The 14,182-nt window shown below is 39.5% G+C and overlaps 1 protein-coding gene across 9 annotated transcripts in view; it reads left to right on the plus strand.

The window, feature by feature from the left end:
* LOC111233079 (neural cell adhesion molecule 1-like) overlaps nt 1-14,182 on the plus strand; it is a 237,940-nt gene that overhangs the window by 212,990 nt on the left and 10,768 nt on the right. For 5 of the 9 annotated variants that reach the window (XM_022760826.1, XM_022760825.1, XM_022760827.1 and 2 more), the window contains one exon: nt 1,212-1,392. In XM_022760826.1, the coding sequence (XP_022616547.1) occupies nt 1,212-1,392 (181 nt within the window). Of the gene's footprint in view, nt 1-1,211; nt 1,393-7,389; nt 7,676-14,182 lie in introns of those variants that run through there. The other 4 variants (XM_022760830.1, XM_022760831.1, XM_022760833.1 and 1 more) reach the window with 1 other exon arrangement.

The following is a 14,182-nucleotide window of genomic DNA, read 5'->3' on the forward strand; positions in this document are numbered from 1 at the left end:
TGCATGTCACTTTTTGTAACCTTACAATTTGCACCTTCTAGGATATAATTATGTTCCCAACTGACCGAATTTGACTTTTAAACCACAGTATTAGTGACACAAGTTTTTCTTTTTTTTGCTAACAAGAAGAATAAAATGAACAGTTTTCTTTGGGGAGGTTGTCGACAGAGAGGATGAGTGCTGACAGAACAACCAGGAAGCCACGATTCCTCGCTGGTTTCTCACCAGTAAATACTGACAAGTGTATTTGATTAAACTCCACCGCCAGAGACTGAGCCTAGTATTTGGTGGGTGAGATATTTTTCCCATGTGACGCCCAGCCTCAATCACTGTGCTACTTTAGTAACTGCACCTTTAGTTCACACTCGATTTTAATTTGTACCTTAAACTATCAAAAAATATGCATCTGCAGCAGAAACAAATCTACTTTTAACACACACCTCCTCGTGTTTTTAGTGTGTAAGTTTACTACATCTTTGCAGAATGTCTCAGTCAGTAGTAAGCATGAACTTGATCTTGCCAAATAGTGAGCCTGCATCAGTGTATGAAAACTATGTTATGACTTGTTTATAATTGTTTATTTATGGTCTATAAAGTGTTAACAACCGAATTATCAGCCATTTATAAATCCTTTATGAAGGTAGTCTTATAATGAAGTGGAATCGAAACCTCTGTATTTAATGCAAAGAGATTCATTCCCTCCAAAACCATCTTTTCACGCAGCAGCTGGCATGTCTACGTTGTTTCCCGCCCAAAAAAAGTTTCACCAGTTTAGATATAAGCAACAGATTTCTCACTGTACAGTTAAAGTGAACCACGGCTAAGATTTCTGATACCTCAGATTATTGCACACACATTTGCATATGATGAATGGCGACCTCTTTATACTTCAGATTGTTCTCCATTTTACAAGCTTTTTGTCTTGTGTGCGAAGAATGGTGCTACACGATCGTTTGGGCCAAGATAATCTCTGGCGATATAAGTGAAACTGAAAAATATGCCCCAAACCCTCCTGCTTGTGTAGTTTGTGAAGTTATCAAAGAACAATTCACCCGTTCTATCTTCGGCAAACAGCCTGAAACGTAGAGTCATTATCGAATGATCTAAAATGACCCTTTCCTCTATGCTTATGTAGAACGACCACAATCTCTCTTGGTTACTCAGTTTTTAAGATGTCCCCCACCCTTCCCCTCCCTGCATTCCTTCCTCAGAAACATGTGTCTGACTGGAAACCAGAGATCCGCCTTCCCCATGGCAGTGAGTATGTGGTGCTGAGCGGCCTGGACTGGAATACAGAGTACGAGGTTCACGTGGTGGCAGAAAATCAGCAGGGCAAGTCCAAGCCTGGCATCCTCTCCTTCAGAACAGCTACAGAGCCAACTACCATCCCAGGTACAATTCTCATCATCCCACCCTGAGCATCCGCACACACCAGCCACAGTGTACAAAGGCTTCCACCGTGACCAGAAAGGCTCTATTAATGCGATCCATGACTCTTACTAGGTGCTTTTTCAAAGCTTGCCGGCTTTAGGGTCTGACATGAATCATCTGTCTCTGTCCATTGTGTGGGAGAGGTGTATTGTTTCCCCTGTGCTTATTAGTGCAGCTGGTAACAAAGTGCAAATACATGATGCATAAGGACTTTATTATTTGCTGAAAGCCATAAAAAAAAAGTTGTACAGTGGGTTTGAAATGAAAAAGAAAACAGCACGGTCTCATGATACTATGTGAAATGAGCACAAAATGAAATGCACATGATGTGTTGAAGACATTCCCCCTGCATGAAAGGAATGTGTTACAGCAACATGAGCTGGATATGAATAATGAAACACATGTTTATCTAACGGTTAAATATAGAAAAGTAAACCCTCGTTTAATATTAAGGTTAGATTAGATTTAGGATCAGGGAACGAAGCTGTGTTTACAGGCGCAGTAATGTAGTGACGAGCGGAGTGAGGCGTTATTTCAGCTTAATATTTAACATGAAAGTTGTTTCTTTTAGGACTCTAGGGTTGTTATTCTTGTTTCCAATGCTATGGAGCAGAGGGAAATTTTGGCATTCCTCTGGAGTATGGAGGTTCAGCAGACTGAACATTAAAATCAGAATCAGCCCGAGTAAGTTCAAGCATGCGAAACATCTGACTCCAGTTCTCCGTAGCTCTTGATAGGCGTAAACACAATTCAAGAGCATTTACTTTTTATTTATTTATCTAATCTGTTTTTTGTTTTTTTTTTTTACTCCGTCTCATCGTCTCAGCGAGATTAAGATCTGTTTTCCAAGAGAGACCCGAGAATCACAAAAACACAGTCAACAAGGCAAAGAGCACAATCACACAATACAAGGAATTAAGAAACAAAGAATTAAGAAAAACAGGTAAAATCGTCAGTAAAAAGCATCAGATAATGAAGCTTTAAAGTGTCGAGACTCCGGTTTGTAGTCCATTCTGTTTGAATGGTGCATAGTACCTGAAAGTAGCTGATCAAAGACGACAAAGGTATCCGCTCATGTGTTGTCATCATGCAGCTACAGCGCCACGTGTTTCCCAAAAGTTGGTGAAAAGCAAAAATGCACACGTGGCTCTCAGCTGGGTCATCTGAAGTTTATTTTCATTTTACCTCTGGCCTGTTCTCTCTTTCTTTTTTACTGTTAATGCCGAACGTCTGCTTGTTTCCAGTTATGTCTCCTCCAGCTAATCCTTTCCTCTTGGAGCAATACATTCCTCGTTTTTTTTTTGTTTTGTCTTTTTTTTCTCCATAGAGCCTCTTATTTGCATTTCAAAACATTGTGCTCACTTCACAGAATTTGAGATCCCAGGCTGCACAAGGTCAACAATAGCTGTTGCATCCATACGAAGAGCAGAGGCCTCACTGTACTTTTTTTTTTTTTTTTGCTCCTCCTCGATTCTCTGCTGCTGCAGATAAAACTCAGCATCATAGTATTCTGCTCTGCCGGGCTCCAGTATCTCCTGTAAGGTAGCTGTCGCCGCTCGAGTTCAGTGACCGCTAAAGTCGGAGCAGATATCAGTCAGACCCAGAGTGTTTTGTCCAGTTAATACCAAATACTTCTCTACCCAGGTGGTCACGGTCTGCCTTTGCTCTGATGCTGTGCTGTGTGTAAGGTGCACGTTTTAACTTGGGCTGCCTCCCCATCGCAGGATATACCTGAGCTGTGTAACAGGTTAAATTTCTTTCTCCTCCAACTATCTTTTTTATCTTCTATTGAAAGAAAAAAAAAAAAGATTCTTCTTCATCTTCATCATCCTCGTCTTTCTTCCATTCTCACCCTCAGTTTCAGAGATTTCTGGCCTCCTAGTTTCTGTCTTCACTAAAGAGATCCTCATTACTTCAAACACAACAAGTGAACATCAAGGAATCTAATGAAATGACACAAACATTTCAAGCTTCATTTGATTAGAAAATTAGATTAATTTAAAAAAAAATTAGAGAAGAATTCATCATTGTTTTTATTAGCATCGGAAAAACATAATGTTCACATCCGCTCATGCCTTAAAAGCCTTAATATATAGTCATTACAATATCCCATAATATTCTACAACAACTTAAAGACCATGATGGAGCGGGGTTGAAGAGATGCGTTAGTTAGAGAAAACACAGATTACATGTCTGCAAGTGGTAGATATAAAGTTTTGTAAATGAAACATTTCAGAATGGCTCATTTGTTAAACAAATACATACGTTTCCAGCACATGGGAGTCACTGAGAAGAACAAAAATAAACTACAATTACAATAACTGAAAAGAAAGACAGAAAATAAATGAACCTGGTAAAATTTACAACACCGTAATTATACTCCTAAATCCCAAAACTAATCTGCGGCTGAAAATAATCCACCACAAATGCCTTCTTTACTCCTGTTTGAATAACGTGTGCTACGGCAACTAACTACAGCAACAGCTGTAACAGATGTTTTTGGAGATTATTTGCCCTCTTTTTTGAGAATAAAACTATATATTTGTGAACTGTAACTAAAGATTTACAAACAATTTCAGTAAGAACAGATGGCTTTAGGGCTGAAGGCCACAGACAGGGTCGCAAAGTCGGAAAGTAATGATTGGTTGTTTGTTTTTATTGTGGGATTTGTTGACAATGAGAAAAATATAGAATAACATCTGCTCTGACCTTAACATAGCGGTACACTGGAAGCACAGCTCCCACAGGGGAGGGTCTCAGCAGAGAGAGACACTATAGACAGACAATTAGGACAGGATCCCTCACTGGCTTCCCATTTTTCAACCTAAAAACTTCCTCTATGTGATGTTTCTAAACACAGCAAAGTAGACAACTGAGTTTCACAACAATAAAAGAGGTGATTTCCTCAAATATGTAATAAAAACAAAACACTGTCGTTGGGCCTTTCGTGGCCTTGGGCCTCTGCAGCTGCACAAACTCTTTGTTTATGCCTCGGGCCAACTGTCCATCACTGTGTGTTATAGATATCTTAAAGAAACTATAATGTTTCAAGCAGGAATAAGAACCTGTAACGTTTCATTAAATAATTACCATGTCAGCTTTTCAAGCACAATATGTCACAGTTTGTTTTAAAAAAGAAAAGAAGTCCTAGCAAATGGACAGATTTAGATTTATAAAGCAGAATTCGTTTTTTTATTTTCCTTTTATATTTTATTATCCTGTCCCTGTTTTATTTATTTTGTCTTGATCCATTTTACTTTCTCTGTCTCTTTATTCATATTACATCTGTCTCTAACTCCCTCATCGACTCACTCATCGTTTCTCCACATCGTCTGTTATTTTTATTCTCTCTGTCAGCGTCCGTCTTCCTCCTCCACCTCCGCCCTTCCACAGGTTCAGTGGGTCTCACAGTTCAGGGTCCGTGGCTGACCTGAATATACAGTGTGCGGCCTAGTTAGGTGGGGAAGCAGCCCTTACAATCTTTGCATGGTGCCACTTCCAACTTGATTAATTTCGTCTGTTCTTTACTGGAGACCCTAAAAAGCAACGGCTGCCAGTGCATGGCACATAAAGAAAGCAGTTATTTTCTTTTTTATGTGCTTGCTGGACAACAGCCATATAGCAGTGGGAGGTTTGGATCACTTATAATACTACCAGAGCAGAAGTTTACATGGGCTTCTTCCAAGTCAGTCCCCCTTTTAATTCCCGTAATTACTTTAATTTAATGTTTTTTTGTGTTGGGATATTTTTTTAGTATTTCTTCCAAGTTGCTGTTGTTTTTTCCTCACTTCAAGGCACATGGGAAATTTCTGAGTTTTATTTTTAGCTCCAACATCAGAATTTAATTCCAGAAGGTTTCACAGCTGTTTTCGGTCACGTTGGCCTAAAACAGCTGCTCCTCTGTAAATTTACACTGGCTCTATGCGCTAAATTGGCACTGTAACGCAAATTGTGAATGCAACGTGTTGACCTAAGGCTGAGTTTCAACCTGTTTGAATTGTAGTCTTTCTTTTTCTTTGTTCAAATACGTGCTCAGAAAGCAGTCACACACACACACACACACACACACACACACACACACACACAAAATGCCACAAAAAAACATATTGATTCAAGTGATTTGAAAGCATTTCAGAGTGAAGGATCTCTGAAAACATCTCAGTTATCTCTTCTTTGGGAAAAAATAATCTGTTGAATCTGTTGTGTCAAAAACGTTTCTACCATTCGGCTTGTGTAATTCCAGTTCTCCGCAGGTACAGCTGGGCAGCGTTTTGCGTGCCTTGGACTCGCAGAAGGCGAAAATGCTGCCCAGCTGTGGAGAGATAAAACATCATCATAATTCTCATGCCAAAAGTGTCAGTCAAAATAAACACAGGTTGTGTAAATTTGCTTATATGGACACAAAAGTGGCAGGTGTTGATAAATGATCCATCCAAATCTCCCCGGCTAAGGTTGACATTGGAGTGAAACTACAAAAAACAAAAAGAAAACACCTCTTAACCTTTGCAGTCTTTATAACATGAGATCACTCTGTCATCCATGTCATAGACTTGACCTTCATAACCAGCTTGTGTTTTGGATGTGTGGTTTTTTTGCATGGGCTATTCTCCCTGCCATGACCAGTGGTGTAATGGTAGCTGAAGCACATATTCACACCAAAGTTATTGACCACGAAAAAAACAGCTGCTGCATTTGCTGAACAAAACTCTCCTTTCGTTAAATTCGTCTTTTAGCCACTGACCTGTTTTTTTTTTTTCCAACCTTGTCTCCTAGAAGAGTTGTTTATATCCTGGTGATTCGCAAAACAGCAAATGTGTTTTAGAAGAAACATAATACCGCCCGGATTCCTCTTTGATAAGCATAATTAGGAAAAGTTTTTAACCAATGTTTCTGCAAAGCTGCAAAAAGGGAAAACCGTGCCGTGGAATCCACCTAATTTATGAACACACTGCTGCTATTTTGCTATTTGCTGCTAACAAAACTGTCAATTCATCTGAATAAATAGATTTCTTTGTGATCCTGCTGCTTTTGCACATCAAGTCAGTAGCTGATGCTGCAGCGGCAAACCAATCCAGCATCATTACTCTACAGGCTTAGGAGAGGGAGCTGCTGATTGGAAATTGGACGGGGGGTTTTTTTTTTTGTTTGTTTGTATTTTTTTGTCAGTCAATATGCCAGCCTTTGTCTCCCGCTTCCAAAAAACACACACAACTAAAATCTAAAGTCCCTACTGTGTCTATCACGTCTCCATTAATGGTCTAATGGATACAGATACTTGCGTTTACCTGACATTACACCACTGGCCATTACGGATGAGAGATAATAGCTCGACTCACGTGGATGTGTTCTGGCATCCAGGTCGTCATCTATCTTATCCTAAACTCTGCCACTGATCTGCGCCATGGCTGATTAAAACCTCCTCTTGTTTCTGTGAAACGTTAGAACAGAGAGAGGCTGCACTGCAGTGTGTTTGAAATGTCTTCCCTCCTGTTGTCATCCCTCATTTCCTTCATTTCTGTGACCTTCCACCCATGCCCGCCATGAACCACGTGTCATTTGCCGTGCTACTAACATGCTATGACTTCTTTTTACTTTGATCCTCTAACTTAGACTTCCTTTTTTTATTCCTCGGTTCAGTCTCTAATAACCTTTCAGACTTGTATTTCTGTATTTCTGACCTATTTTTCTATCTCTCTCCCTCTTTTCCCTCTTTCTCTCCTGCTTCCCCTTTTTCTCCGTGTCCTCCTCCTGTCTTCATGTGTGATCTTCTTGGGCACCTATGGACCATGACATTGTCATACACACAAATTTCTTTCTCTGTTTGTGCCTTTATTGTGTTTTTTTTTTTTGTTGTTTTTGTTTGTTTTTTTTTTCCTGTCACACCTTATTGCTATGGTTACCACTCAAAAAACTCTGTATGGATATTGATATGTGTACATTGTTGGTCGATAACATCAGCTACCCTCGGTTGCCGATGTGTGACGTACAGTCTGGCAGCTCTTCTGCTGTCCGTGCTGACTGTGCACTGGCTCTCATAAACTGATTTTGTTCAAGGAGAAAGAGGAAAGTCTGAGCCTTTGAAATCTTTGGGCACAGACCCCCTTTGCTTTCTATGCCTTTCGACCCTTGTGCAGCCACACACAAGATAAAACAAAAAAAACAACAAAAAAAAAAAGATGAAGAGTCAAGACATTGGTTTCATGACGTTATTACAGGGTGCTCAGTACTTGCATCATTCTCAGATTTTGGGGATTTAGATTCTGTTAATTTCTTCTTTTTTTTTTGTTCATCTTTTTTTTTTTTCATGTTGTAAATGAAAAGATTCAGAAAGGGAAAGTTTTTGAGGGTTTTGTCAATGTTAAAAAGTAGGACACGGGTGCTCTACTGAGATATAATGTAAACAAAGCGTTGCCGCCTTGTTTTAGATACAGTTAGTAACACATTCATAATGCCTTAATGTGATCTTAAGAGGGGTGATAAATAGAAATAATTACCTTACACTGTTTGATTATGTGTCTACAATGTTCTAACCGGAAATGGCAATTGTAAAGAGACTTTTATTTTGGAATTTATTGCCTATTAATCAGACACGTCATTCCACTGTTTATGTCACAAATGACATAAAAGCATGAAAACTGCATGAAAGCTGACACGAGGCATGATCCAGTATTCATGAATGTGCTATGCAGCTGCTTCGAAGCTCCCCAGTCAAGCATTATGAATGTGTTAACACGGTGATGAGTGCAAATGCTGTGCCTGATTTCAGTTTCTTTTTTTGGGATACGAGCTTGGAAGGTCCTTCTGTACAAAAAAAAATGAGGAAAGATAACATTTGCAGAGACATTTAATATTGATTATGGTCAGAGTATTCGTTTTATTTTTATTTTTTTTCAAGACACTTTATTACTTGTCATCTTTACATATTATGCCTCACATTCAAATACATTGTTATGTAACCGCCTTGTCAGGAGAGGGCAGAAGGTTGTGCAGAAAAACTAATCATGTTTTGTGACAAGTGTACGTTCTCTTTTCAAACTGATCTTCAAGAAATACAAGAAATCAGCTGTTATTTTGACGGTTCATGTTCTCTTTTTACCTGAAAGCAGAGAAATGTCTAAAAAACACCTAAATGCAACCGCTGTTAAAACACTAAAAATTTCATTTTCAATAATGTGAAATGATTTTATTCTCGGAGACATTTTTGTAAGTACGTATCAGTGTATTTCCATGTAACCATTGTAGGGTTGAAATAAATTATGTTTCTTTTTCTTTCATGAAAGTAATGGCTTTCTGAAGCTTTTAGATATTATACATACTAAGATGTGTGACACAGTGCTGACTTGTTCTGACTGTTCATGGCCTGGATTGTGAAGCTGATTTTAGCCAATTTTTTTTTTTTTTCCCTCTGGAGCTTTAACAAAATGTCTGTATTCTGCATTCAGTGTTGCATTACACCACGCCACACATGACTGTTAAACCCAGATGTTGAAAGAGTAGAAGCCTGGCTATAGCCTAACTGAACAAGACACAATATGCATTTTAAAGAAAGAGGAACAAATGGTAAACAGTGTATATTGTATAGAGGCTTTGCAATTACACGTGACTAATTTTTGTGAAACTAAAAACTAAATTCTCTTTCCAGTTCTAAGCTAGCTCAGCTTCTTTTACTCACGTTTTTTTTAGCTTAAATATTTTTAAGCTTAAATACGTCCATAATCTTAATTTAGTATCACGTGTTGGCTGCTACAGTATAAACAAAGGTAAGACAATAATCTGTTTGTTACAAACAAACAACTGTTAGCGAATACAGCTAACATGAAAACTTCATGGAAGCTGTAATTATTCATTATTGGTGAAAAGAACATTTTAAAATGCAACTATCTAAACACCAGAACAAATCAGATGTGCATCAGCAAGGTGACAGTGATGGCTTGTTGAGCAAATTTTTGGTTATAGCTAGCGAACATGCTAACATGATCTAGCATGAGATCAATCCAGTGTCCAGCCAGAAAAAAAACACAGAAATTTGATGACATTGCAACAAGTCATCAAAAATTAAACAACAAAATATGTTGTTTGTAATATTAGTTTTCTGACCCGACACCGCTGCCGGCAGAGAGATCATGGTTTGGATTCAAAAAGAAGAAGAAAAACTTCACTGAGGCTAAAGAACCTTAATTATAATTGTTAGTTTAAGAGAAGGTCACAGTCAAGATCACATGACTTATTGACCCACACATTATATCGACCCTCTTGTCCCCCCCTGTGCGGTCTTGTGACACACGAGTTCCACTTTTGCTCTTGACAGAGAGGAGTCATAAGTCACACGACCTCTGGAGGACTCCTAAGGAAATATACATTGTTTTAGGCATCTGATCAATCTTTGTGCAATCAAACACTATCTTATATCAATACTTAACACTGGTAGCCAAGCGCTACAGATACTCAAAGCCCTCTATACAGTTTCCATCTGTGCAAACATTTGTTCCACACTCGGCTCTATGATGCATTAAAGAGCTGCAGAATCGAGAGGTGAGGGAAATGCGATGCATAAAAAAGAAGAGGCTCACATCACCTACAGCCATGATACACAACAGTTCATTGTGAGAGAATTAATAAAGCATTGATACATTTTCAGTAATCAGACAGATGTGAATGGTGATTGTTTTCTCTGTCTTGAACATGAAAACAGCGGAGAGCCGGCGTTCCGGTGACCAGTGATAAATACTGAGACTTTTTCCTTTTAAGGCCATGGACCAAACCTGATGTGTGTTTGTTTAGCTTCTCATCTTTAATTTATTTCAGCTGAGTGTTGCCCAAAATTGTAAGGCAGTCCAAATGATATGGTGCAGATGGATTGATGTTTACTGTGTCCATGAGAAGAGTTATAGATGGAAAAATACCCCCTTGTGGCATTCATGCCCTTTTTTTTTTAAGTGGAAATTTTGCCCCCTGCTCTTCTCTTGTATTTCAGCACGGCGTTGAAACGCAGAAAATATGACATCTTCCAAAAAGAAGACATATATTTGTTGTCAGTTGCTTATCAAAGATGTTCCTGTGGGTTTAAGTGCTTAAACACCAAACATACCATGTACTTGACTTACTATTTGAAAAACAGAAATTCAGAAGGTCTCCTTGAAGCAGTGTTAGTCTTTCGCAAAGAGCACTTCAGTTCCAAATAAGCCAATGTCAGAGGTTTTCGCGTGTATTTGTCACCTTTGAAAGCGGCTTTGGAGGCGATGCCACGGTGAAGTTAGCTCAAGAGGCTCTTCCTGTGACTCAGGATGTAGAAGCACCATAAAACTCACTACACCTGAAGGTAGAAATAAGCTTGATATGTAGTAAAGCCCCGTTTCCCCAAACAGGAATGAGAAGAATTATACTGGCAAAGATGAAAAAACACAGCTGTGGAGGGGGGGGGGGGCATCTCTTCATCTCTAAACCTTGGCCTTCTCACCTTCCCTCTCTCCAGTGTTGATATCAGAGATGAGACTTGTGTTCCCTCAGTTTATTATCCCTGGCCCTGCTGCTTCATCTCCACTGAGTCCTGTCACTGAGATAATAAGACTTTACGACACCCTTGAGGTGTTCTTTGTCACTTGTTGTTCCCTCCTGTTGTTCATCGGGGCCTATTGAGTAATGGAGGTGCTGATCAGTGCTGAGCGATTTCCATTTTTGCTAATCATGACCGTCATGTAAATGTGTGCATCAGACTCACTTGCAGTGCGTGTACACAGATTATTTCTCTTCTCTGAAGCAGATCACCCACTGCACAAGGAAGAGCTGCCGTTACTGTTCAGGAGCTTTCAGGTGAACTCTCTTTGCACAGACGAAAACATTTTCCCTGTTTGTCCGCTCGATGTGATTAATGAGATGCATATTGGGATACAAGTTGAGATCAAATCAGCAGAGTTTTACAGGAAGTGAAGCGACAAGTTGCTTTTATTCTGTAATTTAGAAATGTTCCTCCATCGTCTCTCGCGTCTTTTATCTTTTTAATTTGCCATTTTCCACAATTTAGCTATTTATTACAGAAGACCTCATGTGGTTTTTGTTTTATCATCAGATGAAAATTTCATATTCTCACTCTGACTGGAGAACTTTGTGCGCAGCGAAGGCATGAAACAATCAGAGAACTGACAGCGAACATCTCTGTTTAACAACATTATCACTGTACATTAAACTCACTACATTACAGATTTAAAATTTTAAAGTTCAATCGCTTCTCCCCTTCATCCTCCACCCCATGAAAATGAGTTAACAGTTCATATTTGCACATCCAGCGTGCACGTCGGTTTGTGATGCCTGTTGCTTCACTAGCGACTGAAATCTTCATTTAAATGCTTGAAATCCCATCCAGCCACACGCACTTCCTCCTGCATGAAGAATTTCCAAAGATCTTAATCAGTCAGAGAGGAAGCCAGTTGTCAACATCACTCTGCTGAGGCTGTTGTGTGTTTTAACGGTGGTGCAGTGCCACACTGTGGCAGAGCTCTGATGGAGGTTACAAACATGAGAATTACTGAAGAAACTTTATTGAGCCAAATGAGGTCAATGCAACGCTTAAAAGAAAAGAGAGAGGAGAGAGGGACGACATAAACAGTTGAGATTTATGTAGAATATGGATTACAAGACACATTATTGACATGTATGGGTTTGTTTACAATTCTTATTACCAATTTGAAGTTATTATATAGTTATTAACCTCTTCAAAACTTCCTTAAGTTTTCCAAATTTAGAAAACACACTTTATAACATAGAATCTGTATTTGTCTGCTCCAATTTATAAACTCTATTAAACCGGCATCTGTAAGTCAGTGTATATTTCACTGCATGAACTCTTCCGACATCGTCATATTTTCATATTTTCATATATCAGGTTGAAATGAAACTATTCCCTGAGCTGTGGCACTAATGGAAGATGTTGCTTCAGTGACTGACTCATGGTGCATCTCTGGAGTTTTTAAAGAAAACAACAACAAAAAAAAACACCTGTCAGGGTTTTGCTCAAACCATGAAGCCACACAAGAGTCCCTGAGAATCCTTCAGGTCACATGACAGTCGTGGGAGAGTCATTAGAGATCGAGGATGTGTCCCAGTTCTGTAACACAAACTTATTCTGAGCAGGTTAAGAGTATGTAATGTTTTCAAACTAGAAAAGTGACTAACTAGAAAATGCTTTATTTTTGAGTGGGCTGTTGATGTTGACAATTTTTTTTTTTACCATAATGAAATGCAAACAGCTCGATACGGCTACATAGAATTAAAACCATGAGAGTGATTTTGAAAAACCAATAATGTCTATCACTTCTGTTGATTTCAAAGTATTTTTTTGTATCCTAGCCTCAAAGACTCATGCAGGACTATTAGTATATAGCACGTGATTTGTAGAATTAGTACAGTATGTGGTTGAGGAGGTTGCGTGTGTTCGACGTGGCGAGTGTGATCACCTCTGGATGTGCTGCAGAAACACAGGCAGTGGGTTTACAGCAGTAGTGGGGCGATGTCGCAGTCCCCAGTGAGGCCAGCTGATGTTTGACACGTCTGTCCTCTTTTACACCTCAGTTATAACTGGAATCAAACCATCTGTCCTGTCTGTCTGTCTACTCCTCAGAACTGTCGTTCTTCCCCTGCAGAGGATGAGCACCGTGTTTTGTTCCTCTGAGATATGTTGTGCCAAACATTTGGGTGTTTTGTTTTTTGTTTTTTGGTTTTTTTTGCTCTCTGCGACGTAGAGATCTGATTAATCCTCACTGCACTTCAGTGCGTACAGAAGGCTCTTTTGATTTTTCAGTGTGTGGTCCCTCTGGTGAAATAAGTGCCGCCTCACTCTGAGTGTCAACGTGCCTTTAACTCTCCTTCTACAGTATTCGGCAGCTTCATTTACATTTGACCACGTTATGTGTAAGTGTAGATTTGTTGTGTCAGACATTATTTTACTCCCATTTCCCTCAATTTCAGCCCGACATGACTGGTATCTTTAGAAACGGCTGGATGTTTTGAGAATTAAAATACATTTCTTCGTGTTTAAACATCCTTTACAACACGGGTTTGTAAAGATGGAGCCATCAATGGGTCGGACAGAGTTTGAGAGGTTAAATATAAGAAGTCTGCAGGCATTCTGCTGAAGTTATGCATCCCAGTCAGTAGCCACTGTTTGAGTGAGTCTTTCAGTGCTATAATGTTATGTAAATTAACTGCCAGTATGAAGGGTTTTCATCCATGTACTGGTACACAAATGTGGCAGATTGCCTGTGCTGGACAGTAACCAGTTATTGATTTCTCGGGAATGTGTGGCTTTCAGTGAAATTGAGGCTTATCACATGCAGCCTGTTATCAGCAGTCTTCTGGGGAACCGGCTCAGTACTGTACCTGACAAGCCTGTAAAGAGAAATGTTGTGTAGTTCTTCCTGACACATAGATTTGTGCTTTCTATCTCGGTGAGCACTCAGCAAGAAACCCCCCCCCCCCCAGCACTGAATACATGCTACATGATTTATTGTGCCTGTTAAAATGCAAATGAAGGGATGGGCAGGGGGTAAACAAGTGTTGTCTGCTCAACTTTAGTCACCTATAAGTACACGGAGCTGGCACACTCCTGCTACTTTGACAGAACAAACCGAGGAAATTAAGGATTGCACACAACAGTGCAACCAAGAAAGAGGAAGATGGTAATTTAAATTGAATGTCTCGATTGACCACGGGCTCTGCTCTCACTTGGAAATGTATCTGTCAAACAAGTGCAGCAAGC

This window comes from Seriola dumerili, unplaced genomic scaffold, assembly GCF_002260705.1.
Source record: "Seriola dumerili isolate Sdu_G_001 unplaced genomic scaffold, Sdu_1.0 BDQW01000367.1, whole genome shotgun sequence".
NCBI lineage: Eukaryota > Metazoa > Chordata > Actinopteri > Carangiformes > Carangidae > Seriola > Seriola dumerili.